The sequence below is a fragment of the Nuphar pumila genome, chromosome 2 (assembly GCF_984573655.1).
Source record: "Nuphar pumila chromosome 2, dmNupPumi1.hap1.1, whole genome shotgun sequence".
In the NCBI taxonomy this organism is placed as follows: domain Eukaryota; kingdom Viridiplantae; phylum Streptophyta; class Magnoliopsida; order Nymphaeales; family Nymphaeaceae; genus Nuphar; species Nuphar pumila.
The window spans coordinates 147,102,905-147,124,794 of NC_143250.1; the positions used below are offsets into that span (position 1 = coordinate 147,102,905).

General features: G+C 37.2%; 1 protein-coding gene and 1 long non-coding RNA gene across 2 annotated transcripts; one reads left to right on the top strand and one right to left on the bottom strand.

Annotated features, from left to right (window-relative positions):
* Positions 1–2,113: 2,113 nt before the first annotated feature.
* LOC149847552 (uncharacterized) lies at positions 2,114–4,947 on the bottom strand. Its single transcript, XR_016430392.1, has 2 exons — positions 4,864–4,947; positions 2,114–4,711 (listed from the first exon to the last, which is right to left on the bottom strand). It is a non-coding gene; the product is annotated as an uncharacterized LOC149847552 (long non-coding RNA).
* A 9,885-nt stretch (positions 4,948–14,832) lies between these two features.
* LOC149847553 (uncharacterized protein At4g06598-like) lies at positions 14,833–20,069 on the top strand. Its single transcript, XM_089997089.1, has 5 exons — positions 14,833–15,049; positions 16,712–17,453; positions 18,766–18,841; positions 18,924–19,050; positions 19,453–20,069. The coding sequence occupies exons 2-5, from the start codon at positions 16,729–16,731 to the stop codon at positions 19,641–19,643; spliced, it is 1,119 nt and encodes a 372-aa protein (XP_089853215.1). The 5' UTR covers positions 14,833–15,049; positions 16,712–16,728; the 3' UTR covers positions 19,644–20,069.
* Positions 20,070–21,890: the final 1,821 nt, after the last annotated feature.

A 21,890-nucleotide genomic window follows, 5' to 3' on the forward strand; every position in this document is an offset into this window, starting at 1 on the left:
GTCTGCGGATGGAGATGTGTATGGATGCTCAACAATTTTTCATACAGCAAAATCTATGGATTTGAGAAATATAGCCATTCTGCACTTCCAGTATCCATAGTTGGAGCCATTGAAGAAAGGAGGACGAGATGCGTGTTGACCTTCAATATCACGAGCATAAAAGGTAGATGCCATTTGTGCTGGAAGACTTGTTATGTCGAAACCAGCAAACCTGCTCTGATACCAAATGAAATTCCACTAGAGGGGGGGTGAATAGTGAAATTCGATAAAGCTCGATAAAATAAAATAATCAGGCAATAAGGCACAACACATAAAACACAGAATTTATACTGGTTCGGTCAATACCCAGACCTACATCCAGTCCCCAAGCAAACCACTTGAGCTTTCCACTATAACATCCGAGTCACCGGATAAATAGTACAACACCCTCTTCCTCAGAGGTCTTCTTCTCTCAACAGAGAAGGGGCACACCCTCTTCCACAGAGGTCTTCTTCTCTCAACAGAGAAGGACAACACCCTCTTTCACAGAGGTCTTCTTCTCTCAACAGAGAAGGGGAACACCCTCTTTCACAGAGGTGTACTTCTTTCAACAAAGAAGGAAAACAGTGAATAACAGAGTTACAATACTTCCTATAGAACCTTCAGAATGATATGAATGCACGAATGAAGGATTCTCAGAATGTTCTATTTGTCACTCAGAGGATACTTTTTGTCAAAGAGCTATACTTGACTTTTTCTCTTTTCTTTCTTTTCTTTTTCTCTTTCTTTTTCAAGGCTCTCTTTTCAAATATCGAATAGGAATTTTTCTCGTTGTAAGCTCACATGTCCATTCCATTCCATGTTGAATAGTTTATTTGAGTGTGTTTATATAGCTTTTAAAAAAGTAGTCGTTACATTTTGAAATCGTAGCCTTCTTGAGATGTGAAATGATATGTCATTTCAAAAACATCTTTGAAGAAATTCGAAAAAGTCTTTTTCCATAAAAGTAAAATATAGGGTACACTAGTCGTTGTAATATTTTAGGTAATACATATTTTATGTAAAAAGTCTATTTCTTACAATAGTACATTGAATGTTGGATTGTGGTTTTGTCTTTATTCTAATTAATGATTTGAGGTACATAAGTACTTCTTTACTTTAAATGAGTGTAAGTACAATGAGTGCTTTGAGATATTTATTTGTACATAGTCATGTCAAGTGTTTTCTTTATGTTGTGTTTTTCAAAGTCTTCAGAGAGAATGAGGACTAAAAGAAAGTCGGCATTCTTGAGAAGGATATTTAACAAGGATTTCTTACAGGAGGTATTTAATGCTATACAAAGAGAATGATGGCTTTAAGTAAGTCCACATTCTATGGGTTTGTAAAAAGGTAACTAGAGTCTTTTCAAAACCTTTATTATATTTGTTTTCTTTGTGTAGCCGATTTTCATGTTTTGTCTTTTTCCTATATTTGAAAACATTTCTTTAAAGATGGTAACTAGAGTCTTTTCAAAACATATTATATTTGTTTTTCTTTATGTAGCCGATTTCATGTTTTGTCTTTTTCCTATATTTCTTTTCATGTTGTCTTGTATATGATGTAAGGTACAATTATTACATTTTGAAATCATGTCAAAAATACATTTTTTTATAAAGGGTTGTAAGAAGGTACAATTATTAGTTTTCAAAAAGGAGCTTTTTGAAACTATCGTATACTTTTATGATATAGTTTTTATGAATGAGTATGTAATATGCAATATGCATATTCCTGAAGGTTCTGTTACATATGACTCTAAAGAAGAAAAAAATCTTCATCTTGAGGTAGCCGATCTCTTCAGTTGATCTTTAGGAATGCATGACTCATCAAGCTTTTTCTTCAAGAAGTATGATTGCACTAGTTGTACTTGAACAGGAAGTCTCCATCCTTTTTGGGTGAGATATCCTTGCATCAAATACTCGTTAAATTTATGGCAAAACATATTCAGTCATAATATAACATTTTTCAAGAGGACATATTATCATATCATATAAAATCAAATACGACAGTGTATCATATTATGTGACATCAAAACAGAGTTTCTCAACAAACCGACATTCCATATATTCTGTCTTACTCTTACTCAACTTAAAACATCTTGCTTCCAATGTCTGTCTCCATAATCCTAACTTAGCATTAACCCCAGCTCTAGACTCATCAATCAAAACAATATCATCAGCAAACAACATACACCATGACACATTTTCTTGAATTGATCTCGTAAGCTCATCCATCACTATAACAAATAGGAAAGGGCTTAAAGCAGATCCTTGATGTAACCCAACCGTTATAGGAAAATTGGTTGTCACCCATCCACAAGTGCGGACATTGGTTACTACTCATTCGTATATATCTTTAATTATATTAATGTACTTTAGAGAAACACCTTTCTTCATCATTGTCCACCAGAGAACGTCCCTAGGTACTCTATCGTATGCCTTCTCCAAATCAATAAAAACCATATGCAAATCTTTGTTCCTCTCTCTATATCTCTCAATAAGTTGTCTAAGAAAATGTATAGCTTCCATAGTTGATCTTCCAGGCATAAAACCAAATTGATTCTCCGATATCATGACAACCTTCCTCAACCTAGACTCAATCACCCTCTCTCAAAGTTTCATAGTATGACTCATGAGTTTTATACAACGATAGTTTGTGCAATCTTGTATATCACCCTTATTCTTATATAGAGGCACCAAAGTACTCTTCTTCCACTCATTAGGCATCTTATTTGTCCGTCAAATCTTGTTAAAAAGATTTGTCAATCATTCTAAACATTTCTTTCTCAAGCATTTTCAAGCCTCGATAGGTGTACCATCTGGGCCAACTGCCCTTCTTGATTTCATTTTCTTTAAAGCCTCTGCAATTTCTTTCTTTTGAATCTTGCGCATGAAGTCACGATTCATCTCATGAAAATGAATGGAGAAGTCTCCAAGATCCTGAGAATGACTTCCATTAAATAGCTTATCAAAATAATCTTTCCATCTCTCCTTAATCTCCTTGTCTTTGACTAAAACCCTTTGTGTTTCATCATTGATACATCTAACCATACCTAGATCCCTCGATTTCCTATGTCTCATCTTTGCAAGCCTATAAATATCCTTCTCGCCCTCTTTGGCATCCAACTTGTCATAAACCTCGTTATAAACCTTATCCCTCGTGTTTCGAACTACTTTTTTTAGCTTCCTTCTTTCCTATCATATACTTCTCCAAATTCTCATTATCACGACTCTTACTTAGATTTCTATAACACTCTCTTTTAACCTTAATAGCTAATTTGACATCCTCATTCCACCATGATGTATCATTACCTAGCGGTGCACCGCCTTTAGACTCACCCAATACCTTCTTAGTCACCTTTCTCATGCCACCCACGGTCTTATTCCACATTGATTCTGAATCCTCCTCAAGACACCAATCAGCTTCATTAACTACCTGCTTTACAAACATTCCTTGTTTAGCTCCTTTCAGTTCCCACCACTTAATTCTAGGATCTATCATATGTCTATCCCTTTTGCGGCATTGTCTAATTCTAAGATCTAAAATTAAGACTATATGTTGTGTAGCTACACTTTCTCCCGATATAACCTTACAATCGATGCAACAACCTCTATCTCTCTTTCTAAGTAGGAAAAAATCTATTTGGCTCCTATTAACCCCACTTTTAAATGTTTCTAGGTGAGACTCCCTCTTCCTAAACCAATTGTTTGCTAAGATCATATCATAGGACAAACCAAAATCTAAAATCCTTTCTTCACTTTCGTTTCTTTCTCCTGTACCATAGCCTTCATGGATACTCTCAAATCCATCTCTACTAATGCTTACATGTCCATTAATGTCACCGCCGATGAAAAGCTTTTCTCTATAAGATATTTTTTGTACTACTCCATCTAAATCTTTCCAAAATTGACGCTTAATGGAATCATCTAAACATACTTGAGGTGCATAAACACTAATAATATTAATAATATTCGTACCTAATACTAATTTAATAAGTAAAATCCTATCACCCTTCCTACGAACCTTAACTACATTATTTATAAACTCACGGCTCATAACAATCCCTACTCCATTCCTATTCCTGTATACCAAATCTTATATCCCCAAGGTTCTATCACTTTTGCTTTCTCACCTACCCATTTGGTCTCTTGTAGACATAAAATATCAATCTTTCTCCTACACATAATATCTACTAACTCTATCAACTTACCAGTTAAAACCAGCAACATATATTAACTAAAAAAAATGCATAAAGTACAAATCCAACAGCAAGTATTGTGCAAGCAAAAACTAGGTGTAATACCTGCAATACTCGCTTTTGCCGAGTTTCTTTATTTTGAGCATCACGATCGGCTGTAGATGGCAGATTTGTCAGTTTATGAGGATGATCAATGCCACCATCCTTCTGGTAGCAAGCATTGCAGACATCAAAATCGGTGCAGGTCTCACAACGCCATCCTTGACTTGCCTCAATGTCATGGTAACATATGTTACAAGTAGTCACAAAAGCAGGTGTTGTTGGATTATGGAGATGATAGAGAACCATCATTGAAGAATGTTTGGCACTGCGTAGAGTATCATATTGGTAATGGTTCCTCTGGCAGAGACTTAAAAAGGCTTGTCTGGTGTCAAAAAATTCACTTTCTAGAATCTCATCTTTATCTTTAGTGTCTGCAGTAACATCACTAATTTCAACCTGCACACAAGTACAAATTATTAGATAACCATGACACCACCTTGAGCCAAATATTGGATAAAATCACTCACATGATAAAAAGAGCACAACCAAGGATAAAAGTTACACTATATTCATTTAATTAAAATAAAAAAATATTACTAGCAACTCACAGGGAAAAGATTGTGCTTTTCTCTACTGTTTATTGGGTGTCTATCCCTCTCAAGTTTTTGCTCTGCCTCATAGCATCTAAAAAATTTGCAAAAAGTCTGAATCTATAAAAAAAACTCTAACCTTATCAAACCTAAACACAGAAAAGCAAACAAAGAAAAGAAAAATAAAAGAATAATAACAATTGAAAAGTAGTAAAGATAATATTTTTCAACAGATTTATGCTAAAGGATGCTAAGCAAAACTCACACCAAAGCAATATACAGATGGAGGGTTAAACAGTCCATCCAATTTATTATGAACTAAATACAAAGAGCTATAAGAACCGGATGGGGAAGATAATATCCCAGATAATTAAAACTAACCACCGAAACTAAATTTTATCACATTCAACTGTCAACATGCTTTTGTGCACTTAATATGCACCAATAAAAGAATGTGTATACTAGACATGAAAAAACTGCCAAACTATTATTGTTCTACCCCAAAGCAGTTACAAAAAGTGAGTAGATTCCTAAGCTCTAATTCACAACTAGCAAGAGGGGAAGAAACTTCACATGCAAACACAAAATAACATTAAGCCTATGTCACAGGGACTCGGCAAACCGGGTGCCGCACCCGCGTCTACGCGACGCGGGTGCGGCACCCGGTGCAGTCAACCAATTTCTAGGTGCGTTGACCACACCCAGGGTCATTTGTGTCTAATTTTTATATTAAAAAAAAATCTTCTGGGGGGCGCTGCTCCCCGGACCCCCCTTTCTGCAAAGGCAAAAACTCTGAATGAGGCTCCACAACTCAGCAGCTCGACCCCTCCCCTGCACAAATTATATATATATTTTTTGCCGCACCCCCGCACCCAAGTTTTTGAAAGTGCCGCACCCACACCCATGTGACATAGCATTAAGCAAAAAAAAATCTAACATCACATACTTACCACAAACCATGATATAAAATACATAAAGGTTAAAAAGATGTAGCAAAATCACAATTAAACCATGAATACATGACTTCGGAATTTTAACCCCAAGTTGAAAATTGTCTTCGAATTAACCTACATCAGGCATTTGATAGACCGCTTGTGAACCTATCCTTTTGGATTTTCACTACAAATAAATTTGGCTTCTGCAATTCAGCTTTCTCAAATAAAATAATAGAAATGCATTCAATCTATCTCGAAAAACTAAACTACCAGCCAATCCTAAGGCACTTCTATAATACAATAAACTGCTGACCTATTAACACACATCTCTGTAGCTATCTGTAATCCTTTCATAGAGTGGTTTTGGCTATAATTGCAGTAGAGCCAATATGTTACTTCAATAATGTGGCGACTTGAATAAGGAGCACCAGAGCCGAGGCAGACGAGAGGAGAGAGAGAGAGAGAGGTCGGCTGAGAGAGAACTCGTTCATTTTGATTAGGGCTAATCTCTATGTTAAATAGAGAGAGGCCAATGTAAAAATTTACATACAAGTCCCTCATTAAACAAGAAATATCAAATATCCTACAGTTTAAGAAAACTTAAACTTAAAACCTCTTAATCTCAACATTTCCCCTCAAGCTGGAGCATAGATATCAATCATGCTCAGCTTGTCACAACATTTTGAGAAATTTGGTCTAGCAAGAGGCTTTGTAAACATATCTGCAACTTGGTCCTCCGACTTTAGATATTTGGTAGTGATATGACCAGCTTGAACCATATCTCTTACATAGTGGCAAACCTCAATATGCTTTGTCCTCTCATGAAAGACAAGATTGTTCGCTATATAAGTGGCAGCCTTGTTATCACATATCATGGTCATAGGAGAGGAAACCTTCACCTGAAGATCATGTAAAACAGTACAAACCCACATTAATTCAGCAGTTGTTTGGGTCATAGCCCTATATTCTGATTCTGCACTCGACCTAGAAACCACATTTTGCTTCTTACTTCTCCATGAAATTAAGTTATCTCCCAAAAACACAGAATCCTGTGGTAGATTTTCTATCCACTGCAGATCCTGCATAGTCAGCATCAGAGTAAGCCACTATCTCCAGAGTTTTACCTTTCTTGAATAATAACCTTTTTCCAGGAGAAGATTTTAAATACCTGAGAATCATTATAGCTGCATTCCAGTGTACCTCAGTTGGTTTGTCCATAAATTGGCTAACTTTGCTTACTGCTAAAGCAATATCAGGTTTGGTCACAGTTACATATAGTAGCTTCCCTACTAGTGAGCGATAGCTTTTGCTATCAACCGATTTCGACCCTTCTTCAAACAACTGAACTTTATGATCCATGGGAATATGATGCAGAGCATCCAGAAACAGAAGTAGATTCAGATCCCAATCCAAATATTCAGACCCGTTCCGGACATCGCTACCCAAGGCGATCCACACGCTTGCAGGACATCCGTGGTCCTAGTGGATCTTCCAGTTAGTTGATGCTCTTCGTGATCCTTTTATTGCTTTGATTCCATTACAGAATCATATTTTTGGATTTTGCTTCATCAATAGTTATTTCATGTAATTTTTTTATTTTTTTTAGGAGTCGGATTCTACGGATCCGGATAGTTCTGGCACCCTGTAGGATCTTTTTGTGGTACTAGAGGGTGTATGGGGTCCAAGAGTAGTTTTTATTTTTTTGCAAATTCGCTTCTCTCTTGGTGTTGGTGCATGATCCAATTCACAGCCTATTTGGATCCGGATATTGATCTGTTTTCATGAGGGGGGTCCTAGGTGGCACCACTTTAGTGTGGTCCATCTTGGACCTCATTTGAATTCATGTTGACCAGCTCAAAGTAAAAAATGGACTGTTGGTGGAGTTATTAGCATTTGACAAAATCTAGGGTTGCACACTCGTTTTTTGTGCAAAGCTTGAGAAGGCCAAGGTCTCTTTATTGTGGCTTTTCCCAAGCAACCTAAGCCCTTAACTAGGGAGGTAGTCCAAGGGGTGAGGGGTCTTGTTCATTTTCGAAATTGGTAGTGTGACTGGTTCTAGAGTGAGAAAAATCAAGTTTTTGGTGTGGTTGGTGCTAAAAAGAAAGCTATCTTAGTGTGAAAGAAAAACCGAACTTCATTTTTGTGTGAAAGGTGCTCTTGTGAAGAGGTTCTATTCGTGGTGGTTGTTCTAAGTTTGTTCGTGGTGGTTGCTCATCCATCCCTACTGATCGTATCTCTCTTGTGGCGTTGGTTGCTTTCCAAAGACGGACATTATCGATTTCAGCCCGGATATCTCTATCAATTCTTCGTTTTATTTCTTTAGCTACTTTTATTCGCATTTGTTGCGATTGTTCATGATTTGATGTTGCTAAATTGTATTAGACCATTAAAGAGTTGCGAAGGCATGTTAGAAGTATTTTTTCATGTTAAAACTTGTCTCATTTGATCTTAAGTTATTTCGGGTTGTTGATGTGTGTGAATGAACTCGAGTTCTTTCAAAAGGACCAAATCGCTGTTACGAGTTAACAGAGAAGTGCCTGATAAAACATTTGTATCAGACTTAATACTGAGTGGATTTTTGTGTTCTTTAGCTTCCTGGAAAGCTAAGAAGATTGTCTACAACTTTGTAGTTGAGATCTCTTTGCGATTCGTCATTTCGAACGTCTGAAATTGTCTGTCAAGTTGTCAGACTGACAAAAGTCCCCTTTACATTTCTGCTACAGAACCAACTTAATAGTGTTCAGTATTTTCTGATTAACTGGAGATTCCTTGAATGAAATTTCGATTTTTTTTTATTCTGTAGAAAGTTATAATCTAGACCTACAACTTTTATGTTTTTGGTTTTGATTGAATCGTTGCTTAGTTGCCTCAAAAATATTGATCTTTTCTGCTACTATCGAATCTTTGAATTTTATTTTCTGAAACAATAACTCATACCATTCTAAAATTCAAAAAATCATATAAGATTATATAAAAATCAAAAAATTATGATCTTTAGTGTTCTCAAAAGGTCTAAATCTGACCTTCATTTCGTCAATTGTGAGTTTGTCCAAACTCTAACGTTTGAAGGGTCAAAATTCACTTCAAACAATCTGTCCCTGAAATGCGATAATCTGAGTTGGACTTGTTTAGCAGTCCTGGTGTCGAGTCCGTGGAGCGGTCGTTCTTGCTCCAAATCTAGTATTTTTGGATTCGTTGGAAAGTTGTGCAAATAACGCACAACTTTCATTTGGATCTCCTCTATCAAAATAGAGCGCACAGATCTCGAAAATCAGTTTTCCAGAGTTTTGTTCAAACTCTATATCATTTCAGCTTCCGCGTGCGTTTGGATCTTGGATCGTGGATCAGTGTGTACCGAGTCTACCGTAGCATTGCATCAAAATATTAGCTGGTTTAGCTCCCAACATTCAAGTTTCCTTTAATAAGTCAAGAACATACTTCCGTTGAGACAAAACCATCCCTTCACGGCTCCTGGCAACTTCTATACCCAGAAAATATCTAAGTGAACCAAGGTCTTTTGTAACAACTATGCCAGAAAATATCCATGCCATGCGTCAAAACTACTAAAAATATTTCTCTAAGCAACACCAAAACTCCACACTCGCTGGAAGACGCTCCACCACCGAGGGAGAGAAGAGTGAGAAAGCTCACGATTTAGTGGTGAGCAAACGAAGGAGAAAAAAAAAGTGAGTGAGAGGGACGTTTGGTTGAGAAGAGTGTACGAGTGAGATAGAGTTCTATTGGGAGAGTAAGTGAGAGAGAGTAATACATATAAAAAGGGTTTGAGAGGTGGCTAAACAAAATCAAACGGTGGTGGCTGAGATGTCTAAGTCAATGAGAGTTGCCCCTGCTTAAATAACCAAATTGCTCTTCATAACCCTTTTCAACCCATTTTACCTATTTTTGTTAATTTATTTGTCATTTTGTCATTCTCAATAAAAACAAGAACTTTTAAGCAAACACCTAACATAACCCCTTGTCAAAATAATCTTTCACCTTTTTAAAAATTTTCAGGTGCATCCCTTGCCGAGAAATTATGATTATGCCCTTGAATCAAATCAAATCAAATTCGAACCTAATTTTGGCAATTTTGGGTTTCAAATCTAACAAAATCTAATATACGATAATATAATTTATGAATTATGCATAGAATTATTTTTAATAGATTAAAACATGAGAAAATATTGGGTTATAAAAAGTCAGGACTCACCAAAAAAAAGTTCATCCTCAAAATTTGGTCACATAGAATCATCAAACCAAAGAATTGCACATGCCACTTATGGGCACACAAGGTTCTTGTATGTTGTCTCTTACACGTGTCTTAATTGTCATATTGGATATTGAATAAAGCACTTAGACAATGAACTTTGTAAGAAAATTTCATTAACCACTAAATGCACATTGGTAGAGCGCAATACAAGTAGCCACAATAAAAAACTACACATATTTTCCTGAAAAAATCTGAGAGAAAAATCAAACCAGGTATAATTATATTGTAATCGACGTGCACTAGCTACCCCTACCAGACAAGCAAAGCCCCTGTTGGTGAGGGGGAATGCCCTTTACCAGCAGAGGACAGGTCAGGGCCATGCCTGTCCTCCTTCTCGCAAGGTGGGGTACGCCTGTGTCCGGGTGAGCACCATATGCATACCTAGCTTCCTTCTCAGACTCTACCTACGTTGTTAGCCTCCCTGCTATTTTTTTTAAGGGCAAGCTGGGGCGGGTTATACAATGATACCATTTGGATTTGAACTTGAAACGTTCCAACACACAGTGACGTGCACTAGCTGCTCCTACCAGACAAACGGTCCCCGTTGGTATCCCTGCTACTTTTGCTTGCTAGAATTTACTGCAACCAACCTGTAAAAAAGCTCTCAAATATCATTTATCCCTTTCTTTATTTTCATTTGTTATCTACCACGGGGAAAATTTTGAGCCTTTTCAGTAAAAAATGTTTTTATTCTTTTCCTGACATGCTCTTTATTTGAAATGGATTTGGGTCTAAAATTTCATGTTCCTTGAATTGTCATTTTGAAATTTTATCACGGTGGTTGTCAAACACGTTACCCACTTAGCTACAGAAAAGTTGTATGAATCATAGTCAACAAAAATACTACATATCCTAAAATTAGTCCCCATATGTTTTTATTAGCCGAGCTTAATCGGGCCAATCGAGCTTAATCAAGCTCGAACGACTGATCAAGCTTGGCTCATTTAATTGCTCTGAGTCGGGGATCGAACTCGAGCTAGCTCGGTTTGGTGTGCAACCCTAGAGTGAGGGATACACATTGATTTATTGGATCCAATCTGATCCAATTTAGTTCAACTGGGTCCACTCAAGAGTCCAATATGATTGACTGGATGTAATTTGGTTTACTAAATATGATCTAGTCCGGTCCATTCATAATTGTTGAGTGGAACGGGGGCTCCGCTTGTCTGGTAAGAGCAGCTAGTGCACGTCACCTTGTGTTGGGTGGTTGTAGGTTCAAAACCCAACTGTATAGTTGTATAAATGGTAAGGATCTGCCTAACCCAAGCTTGCCTATCAAAAAAAATTTGTTGTCCAATATGATTCATTGGATCTGATATATATATATATCCTCTAAGTAGAAACAGCTAATTCCTTCATATTTTCTTGAGTTTTTTTTGTGAGTCGAACCCCATGGATATCATTTGTATGGTTTATTTAGACAAAAGTATGCTTACGATCGTCTGTTTGATTGCATGGTATGAGCGAAATTTTCACGGGTTGCAAAATTCAATGCCAAAATTTTATTTCATGATTAATAAATTCATGTTATTATGCTGAAACGACTTTGTCCAAAGTGGTGTTTCCTAATAAATGGAACTCATGTTGAATGCTTATGGGGAGTTAGTTTTATCGATTAAAGTTCATACCTATGGGATTTATTTAGAAAGCAGAATGTAGTATATATATATATATATATATATATATATATATATATAGAGAGAGAGAGAGAGAGAGAGAGAGAGAGAGAGAGAGAGAGAGAGAGAGAGAGGGCCGTAGTTGCTAACCACTTTTCTAGCTAATGCTGTGCTAACAAGATTTTCGAAGGGTTTTTCATGTTTTTTTTTTATAAATCTAATCGTACAAATGCTCTCTACATGCTTCATTTTGTAGGAATCTACTCTTGGATCATCTGATTTCGGATTGCTTCATTTTATAGGAATCGACTCTTAGATCATCATACACAGGTAGGTTTTTATAAGGTTTAAAACATCATTGAATTAAAAATTTCTTAAATATTCAGGGCTTAAAAAATCATGTTTCAATGAAAAATCATGATCCAAATTTCATTTTCTAATAAATTGGCATTGCCGAACATATCTCTATAGTCAGATTTACCTAATATATGGGAAAATTATTTGAAAAGCCTGGTTAGCATGATGGTTAGCAACAATATATATAGTTGTCTATTACTTTTGAGCTTATCGCCAACTTACAACCAGTGAATCGAGTTGTTTTGAGCAAATATGACCCTCCATATGTGTTTGGCATAGTCATTTTGCTAGAAAATGATACATAGATCATTTTTGTTATAAAAATTATAAGTTTTAACATTGAATATTATAAAATTTATACACCATCAGTTTTTAAATCTTATAATAACCTACCTATATGTTAGATCAGGACAATCCAAAGGTCAATTATTATAAATTCAAGCATGTAGATCACATATGTACAAATTTTAGAAAAAAATATAAAAACTCTTATAAAGCCCAATAACATAGTGTTATGATGGAGAAGTGGTAGGCATCTACCACCTAATATATATATATATATATATATATATATATATATATATAAATAGCGATTGGTAGCTGCAAAATTCATATGTACTGAACCCATGGTCAAACACGCTAACCGTCTATCGTGTGTGTTGATTAAAGGCCATCATAAAAAAAACATCAAAACAATGAGTTTTTCTAACGAAGGGGCATTGGCAATGACAAAATTGTCACTGCTAATGCTCAAAACGAGCATTATGACCTTTAACGGTGACTTTTGTCATTGCTAATGCCCCTTCGACGAAAAAACTCATCATTTTGATGCTATTTTTTTTGCATGATCATCCAGCAACTCATGCGAAGCAACCACCGATTTAGTACCTAAGCATTTTACAACTACCATTTCTCTCTCTCTCTCTCTCTATATATATATATATATATATAGGGAGAGAAACTAAAATATGTTAATTAGAAATATGTGAATAAGAGTGGGAACTAGGCATTTTTGATATTTTTTTTTTGCAAATCCAACCATGCAGTCAGTGTGGTCTATTTGCTAGAAATCAATTGTTAGTTCATATATTTTAGATAAAAAAATGTGATTTTTTGATGTTTGATTATTTATAAAAATTTTAAGCTATCAATTTTTAGGCATTAAAAAGATCCTTCTTATGCATTGTAATTGGACTATCCAAGAGTCTATTAAGACTGTGAAATTTAAGAATTTTTTTTTTATAAAAATATTAGATAATACTTCAATTAACATATTATAGTGGCCATATATATATAATCACTAGAATATGAGAACTAGAAATATGTGCATTTTCAATATTTTTTTTAAATCCAATCATGGTAGGTGTGTTGAGCAATATAAATATCAGCTGATAATATATTTTCAATGAAAAATATAATTTTTAAATGCTTGAAAGATTATGAGCCATTGATTTTAAAGCCTCAAAAGAATCTCATTTTTCATCATAATGATGTCCTTATAAAACCAAGCAGGTAGATACTGTTAGATTTAAAACAAAATAACAAAAAATTCATGAGGGTGATATTAATGCACAAATTTTGTGCCATGTGATTGCACCTGGTCCCCTACCTCCTATGCATGAACATTTGTTTAAGAGTTAATTCGTTAAATGAATAAATACAGTTCAGTAGAGTCAAATTCAGGTCGAAATCAATGAACAGAAAATGTCACATCGAGGTCATGATTAACTCTAACCCGATCCGTTTTAGCTTTGCCCACATGAAAATTAATAGAAAATACTTATTTTTCAGTGGTTCCAATACTTATCATAAAAGCCGTGACAGTCCCAAAATCGAATCCGCTGGCGAGTCATCTATGACGATACACGTTTCTTGAAAACAGATTCATATGAAAAATAACTGTCCCGCAATCACATTCACACGGCACTTACAGATTCGTAGGTCGGTTGAAGGAGATAATTATTCGCCGAGAGAGAGAGAGAGAGGAGAGAGAGCGAGCAACGTATAAATAAAGGTGGGGGAGAGGGCGTCCTCTTCCCGCTCCTCTGTCATCCCACCCTTTTTTTACCCAAACCCTACTGGAAAACCGTTCGATTCGGTGTCCGAGCCGATCGGACGACCGGAATCCGATCCCATCTCCCCTCTCCCTCTCACTCCGCTGGTTCCAGCTCTGCAGCTCCCTGGTTTTTGACCCCCAAACACCTAAAATATAACAATCCGGCGACCCTCTCCTTCCCCTGAACCAAAACCCTAAGTTTCGCCCCTTTTCTGGAGCGAAAGGGCACAAATCCCGAAGATTCTAGGGTTTTCTCACGGTATTTTTTATCCCCCTTTTGTTCTTTTCTTTTCGAATCGTCCTAATTCGTGGCATTGATCTTCTTTTGGTAAAAAAAATTGGATTTTGTAGTTTATGATCGTGTTTTTTGGTTGTTTCCCTACGATCTTTCTTTAGATTTGGCCTAGTAATCGTCTAAATCGAAAACGATCGTTTTTCCATCATCCCAGGGCTCGATCCGATCTGTGTTTTTCTTTTCTTTGGTTGATGGTCAGGGAATTTGTCCAGTCCGCTGGAGGTGGTATATGTCCATAGTTTGATGCGTTTTTTGGATCTCTTAAAGAAAAAAATCGTTGATTTGATCTCAAAATCATCGAAATCGGATTACTATGTGCCTTTCTTTTGCAGTTAAATTGATCTGATTCGTATTTTCCTTCACTTTCGTGGTCATTTGCTTGGTACAACACGGTTTCTTTTGCTCCCCTCCTCTCGCTGGAACACTCTTCGTTTTTGATAGATTTTGCTAGCACCGGTGGGGGAAAAATTCTCAGGAGGCCGTCTGTGCAGATACTCGAATAGCTTGTTTAGATGCAGAAGGCTTGCTTCTGTTATTTTTAAGTTTACAGCCATTATGAAGATTTCAGGATTTGGAGACCGTGAGTTTTCTGTTGATGCGGGTTATAAGAAGCTTCAGTTGAGAGGGTGATCGGTGCTGTATTTGGGTCTCTGTATTCAATCTCTGTTTTCATCGGTAAGTTTAGCTTTCTGTCTTTTCTTGAATTGTAGCTTTTTTTTTTTCTTTGTTTACGCGAATGTGTAATGGAATTCTTTAATTTTTGATGTTTTATGTTGATTACTATCTGTCAAACTTTAGACTTTTGCATTTTCTTATAATTATCTATACAATATACATGATCCGTAAATGTATATACTTTGTTAATTATTATCATGTGCAGTGTTTATGCATAATCATTAAAAGGAGGTGTTTCTCTTTATTTATCAATGTTGTATTGCACATGAAAGAAGTGGTGGGGATTCCTCGAAAATGTTATACTTTGATGTGGATTAGTGTATATATAATCTCCTTGTTTTGATTTATGTACAGCATGATCGTTCCATTATTTTGTGGACTTTTTCTTACAGATTTATTTTTGGGAAGATTTGTTGGTCGTCAAGTTTATGTTCTAAACAACAGATGGGGTGGTGATTCTGTGTCTCATTTTGAGTTACACTTGACTTGGTGTTTGTCAAACGGTAGTATTTTAATGCTTGAGGGCGCTTCCGTGGAACTGTGGAAGCTACCAAGATATTGGTTCTGAAGCTATCACCATTTGTTTCCATTTGTTTAGACTTTAGGGGCCTTGACTGGTACCTACCATGGTCTAGCAAAATTATCTGAAACTCTACAAAATCAGCATCTTGTATAGTAATTTGCAACTGGCAAATAATATGAAAATTGATTAAAAGAAATAGGAAAATGATATGCCAATTCAACTGGAAAGTTGACTTTCCATGTTGGTTAAGTTTCCTTGGAGAATGACAGTTTGCTTGAGTTTTTATTAGTTTCTGGTAGTTATTGTGGTTGTTGGGCCCTCCAAAGTGAATTTTAATCTGCTGTCCACGTGCAGTGATTGTTTAGGCAAATACAACGGCTTTGGAGCAGACTGATGTTTAGTTTGTTGGAATTGTTGTGGTTATCTTTGGTGTTATAGATTTTTTTTCCATTGATATGTGGTACATGCATGTCTATTGTGTTAATGGAAGGGACTTAAATTCCCAGCGTGTGTGGTAAGATTTGTCTCATTGATTCCTGAGGTTGATCTGGTCATTAGACTTTGGGAACTGTCCTTCAACTTAGCTTGATGAGCAACTCTTAAGGTTTTAGTGCTGCAGGATGATGATCGAGTTCTGTGCTTTATTTTTCATTTAGCATGATAGATTGGTCTATAAGCATATGAAGGTTAGTGGCTAGAAATCTTGTGGGCATATTTTGAATGATGCAATCATAATCCATTCCATCAAATTGTAAGAACTTGTCATTTGGTTGGCTTGCTGGTGGTTCCATCATTGAGAATTTTGTACCTATGATTCTCATGCTCCAGCAATCTCTATGCCACTTATTCATTGCCAACTATGAAAAGCGGCATAGAAAACTATGAATAAGTGGCATAGAAAACTTTGTAATTGCTCAGTCAGATTCATGCATGAATGTATAATTGTAGGGAGCTTTTTCACCTAGTACAGTGTGATATAATTTTGATTCTTGAATACTGGGTTTGTTTCCTTGGTGTACCCTTTTCTGATTTGGTTCTGAGACTTTACTTTTTCTATGTTGATCCAAATAAAATCTTTCTGAGACTTGTTAAGTTTCCGCTTTCCATTGTTCAAAACGTTTTTTTCTACACTTTCTCAGGACAATAGGAGTTGTCAATGGCCTACAACAAAAGCCTTGCACAGACCGGTATGTGGTCATACACTGGAAGACAGCAGTCACATCTTCCGCCCAAGAGCCCGTTTCCAAGTGTAAACCCTTCCTTTGTGGATTATGGATCTGCTCATGCAACAACATCAAGAGGTGTTCCAAAGCCAAGAGAGGGACATAAGCAACACCAGCGAACCTCATCTGAGAGCTGTCTCATTGAGGAGCAGCCTTCATGGCTTGATGACCTGCTCAATGAGCCCAACACACCTGTTAAGAAGGGAGGCCATCGCCGATCATCGAGTGACTCTCTTGCATATTTAGATGCACCTAACAATTTATCTAATATAGATAGCTTTCCTCAGTTGGAACCCATGTACAGGAATATACCTCCTTTGACATTACGGGGCTCTCTGGACTTTCAATGGGCTAAAGATGATTATCACGCTTCTTTATATTCTGATGCAAATTCTTTTGGATTACAACAATCAAATAGGAGATGGTCATCAACCCCAAATCATGTAAACTTTGTCAATCATAAATCTGCACGGAGTAGTACTGTATCTGTAACCTCCGAATCATTGTCCACTCAGAAAGAAGGCATATCAGCTGCAACCAATGAAAACCAAGACACAAGGGATTCTGTTCCACATGAGCAAAATGTATCACCTGACAAATTGGAAGGCTCACAAGCTAAGCCATCATTTGCTGAGGCGGATACAAAACGTGTAAAACAGTAAGTTGCACATTTAATTGTGATGGTTACTCTTTCATTGTTGCATTCGCTCTAATTGACTTGCCTGCTGCAGTTTATAACTTTATATGCATCTGGTTTGGTCCTAAAATGATTTGTTGATGTTTAATGGTTGCAGACTCCTGGATCTCCTACCTAGTTTTCTGAAAAAGGAAAAGGATGCAAACAATACATTATATATATATATATATATATATATATATATATATATATATATATTTGATGTTTTACACAGTTGGCAAACTCATGACTCGGATTCGGGTTGCCTGATCCTTGACTTGCAAGTCAACGGGTTGACTTGGTAACTCGGACAAGTTAGGACCGTGCATTTTTTAGTAGATATGGGCAATGGGCTGGGCGCCCTGGCCCAGCCCAGCCCACCACGGGCCGAGCTTGGGCCTATAAATTAGACCTACCCAAAACCAGGCTTTTGGCCCTGCCCAATGTGGTATATATATATACACATTTGTGTGTGTGAGAGAATTTTTATATACATATATCATGTCATGTGCTGGGGGTTTCCGAATGGACCGGCCCGAACCAGGCTTTTGATTCACTCTTCACAATATGGCCCCATTGGCTCTTCATTAGTTTTATTGGTAATTGAGTTTGATCTCCTTGGACCTGAACCTATGTCATTTAGGTACAAGTGCAGGTGCGAGTACATAGGGTGTGCACAGGAATTTGTATAATGGTATAGTGGTACATCCACACACACACACACACACACACACACACACACACACACTTTATGCACCATAAAAGTGGATGAACATTACATGACTCTGTCATAAGAGGTAATGGCTTGTGTCTGGATCAGGTCAGATCCAAAACTGGTCTGATGTCAACCAATGAAGTACCAACGCCCGTGCCTGTGTCAGACCGTGTCAACATGGACACAGCACCCTTTCAGAATTATCCATGTTAAATATCTGAAACTTTCACAGGATGATTACTGGAACTGCAATTCTTAGGGATGCCTCTAGACTGTAGTCCATCATGACTAATTTTTGCCTCATCTATTAGACAGTTTTTATTTAGATTAGTTTCTTCTCATTTAAAGGTAGCCTTTTCTCCCAATAGATTTCCCTAATAAATAATGACTTATTGTAAATGAAAAGCTGTCAAAACCTTTGACACGAAAGATTACCTCCATCTTTCTTTTTTCATTAATTGCTGTTGGAAGGAGAACTATAATTGGAAATCATTCTTATTGACTGGTCCACTTCTTATAAAGTTTCCTTCTTTTCCTTCCATTAAGCTATATCTTCCTTTGATGATTTTCACGATGCAGGCAATTTGCTCAACGTTCTCGAGTTCGGAAGCTTCAGTATATAGCTGAACTAGAAAGAAATGTTCAGGCTTTGCAGGCAAGTTTATTGCAGAAATATTCCTGTTTTGTGAAAAGCGCCAATGGACAGGCTATTTATATTTCATGTGTAATATTTTTAGGCTGAAGAGTCTGAAGTTTCAGCCGAGCTGCAGTTTCTTGACCAGCAGCGACTCATACTGAGCTTAGAGAACAAGGCATTGAGGCAACGTTTGGAAAGTATGGCTCAGGAACAACTTCTAAAGTATTGTAAGTAATCTTGCTCAACTTCCCTACTATTATTTGCTTTTCTCTTTTTCTTCCCAAGTTTAATTCTGTTACTAATGTTTCCATAACATCAAAATATAAACCATTAAAACAAAAACCATTGGCATACTCCATAGGAAGCAAACTTGTGCTTGTTTAGACAGACTTAGGGCACTTTAGTTGTCTTCAGTCATATGATGTAGGTCATGTTAGATCCCTAGGCAGTTTTTGAATCTAAATACTTAGTCTTGTGCGAGTTGTTAGATCCCTTTAGATCTCAATGTCTGTGTGTGTTTTTGTGTGTCAACTTTCCCTCGCAGGGATCACTTTTGCATCCACCATGCATAAATGCATCTTTTTTTTTCTTGAAATTTCAGACTTGTCTAAATATATGTGGTGATGCAGTGGAGCAGGAGGTGTTGGAGAGGGAGGTTCAGAGGTTGAGAATGTTACTATACCCGCAGCAGCGTTGCTATGAACTGCAGAACTCCAACGCTACCACAAGGGATCTGGATTCACAGTTTGCTGCTCTCTCCGTAAGCCATGGTCAGGGGAATTCCAACCGGGACTCCCTCAGTGGGCCTCTACGCATCTGATACCGCTGCGGGCTCTATTATCTCCATCTACTTCTGCTTGCAGACCCAACTCAATTTCACTGTTTTATCTGCTTCACTTTCTTACACACTCAAACATACCGAACTTCAACTCTCCGTTTTTACTTTGCACCTGGTGGTCTGGCCAGGAGACCTTCTGGCAATGGCACAGCCTGCCTGTGGTGATGGCTTATTTGATGCTGCAACTGCCGAGTATTTTACACTAACCATTCGAGGCTTGTTTGCGCCTTTTTATCTCTTTTCTGTCTCTTAATCATTATTGAATGTAGCAGGTGGGTGGCTCTGTAGTACAAGTCAAATGTTCAGTCGCTTCCTGGGTCTACAGAACCACAAATGCTTTAGTCGTGGCATTTCCTAATATTAATGAATTGTATGCCTCTCGTATCCATATACCTTTATTTATCTAAATTCTGGTTATCTTCTGCGTTTGCACCTGAATCATCTGTTACAGCCAGACTAATTTTCATTTCTTCCAAAGCTTTTGGTGACGACTTCTATTAACAGGATACCAATATGGGATACTGGTATAAAGTAACTTTCATGTTTGTTGTGGACTACTTAAAAAAAAAATAATGTACATGTGTTGGCAACGTTGAAAATCATCCGGGGAGGGGGGGGGGGGGGGTCGTCGTCTCTGCTCATCTTGTCAGGGGTGGCTCATAACGTCACTAAGTCTCTGTTTGGGAGCCGGTGTCAGAAGCAGCCATTTCCAAGATCCCTGGCTTAGTCGAGAGTGGAGAGGAATTCTGAGGGGAGTTGGTAGGGGGCCTTCCCCCAGCTATTCTCATAAAAAAATACCAATGAATCAGGCCTGAAAGTTAAGCCAACCGTGGCTTATTGGCCTCGAACCTGGCTCTTCTCGATGTTCATTGCAGTGAACATAGTTATTACTTTGCATGCATGGATGCTTTGTATTAATTCACAAAAAATACACATCTTGAGAATACAACAACAACAACAACTACGCCTTCATCCCAAAACAATTGGGGCCGGCCATATGAACCAAAAAAGAAAATCATTATGGGTCTTTCACATGAATCCTTCTCCTCCAATCATTTCTATCCAATGCCACCTCTTTGGCGAGGTTCAAAGCATTCATATCCTTTCTTATCACCTCCATCCATGTCTTCTTAGGCCTACCCCGACCTCTTTTAACTAATATATTTTCTCATTTCTCCATCCTTCTAACTGGAGCATCATTAGGCCTTCGTCGAATATGTCCAAACCATCGTAAACGATTCTCTTTCATCTTATTTTCAATGGGTACAATGCCTACCTTCTTACGTATATCCTCGTTCAGAATCTTATCTTTTATTGTATTTCCACACATCCATCTCAGCATACGCATCTCAGCTACACTCATTTTTTGAATATGATGTCTCTTGGCAGCCCAACATTCCGTACCATATAGTAAAGCGGGCCTAATAATCATCCTATAAAACTTTCTTCAACCGCAATGACATTCTACGATTGCACAACACTCCAGTTGCACTTTTTCATTTCATCCACCCAACCTTTATCGTATGATTTACATCTTTGTCAATTTCTCCATACTTTTGAATGATAGATCCCAAATATTTGAAACAATCATCCACCGGTATTTCTTGCTCACCAAGCTTCACTACACTCCCATCACTACTTCGTTGCTTACTAAACCGACATTCTATGTATTCGGTCTTACTCTTAACTTAAAACCTCTTGCTTCCAATGTCTGTCTCCATAATTCTAACTTAGCATTAACCCCAACTCTAGACTCATCAATTAAAACAATATCATCAGCAAACAACATACACCATGACACATTTTCTTGAATTGATCTCGTAAGCTCATCCATCACTGTAGCAAATAGTAAATGGCTTAAAGCAGATCCTTGATGTAACCCAATCATTATAGGAAAATTGGTTGTCACCCCTCCACAAGTGCGGACATTGGTTACTACTCCTTCATACATATCTTTAATTATACTAATGTACTTGAGAGAAACACCTTTCTTCATCATTGTCCACCAGAGAACGTCCCTAGGTACTCTATCGTATGCCTTCTCCAAATCAATAAAAACCATATGCAAATCTTTGTTCCTCTCTTTATTTCTCTCAATAAGTTGTCTAAGAAGATGTATACCTTCCATAGTTGATCTTCTGGGCATAAAACCAAATTGATTCTCCGACATCTTGAGAATGACTAAGTTAATGAATAGTTCTCCCCTGAATAAGCGTCAGCTAGTTTATC

Bases quoted from the DNA above. Each gene is read 5' to 3' on its own strand.
- LOC149847553 (XM_089997089.1), top strand. From the start codon at position 16,729: ATGGCCTACAACAAAAGCCTTGCACAGACCGGTATGTGGTCATACACT. The intron at 18,842-18,923 runs GCAAGTTTATTG...TAATATTTTTAG, and splicing joins GAAATGTTCAGGCTTTGCAG to GCTGAAGAGTCTGAAGTTTC. The intron at 19,051-19,452 runs GTAAGTAATCTT...GTGGTGATGCAG, and splicing joins GGAACAACTTCTAAAGTATT to TGGAGCAGGAGGTGTTGGAG.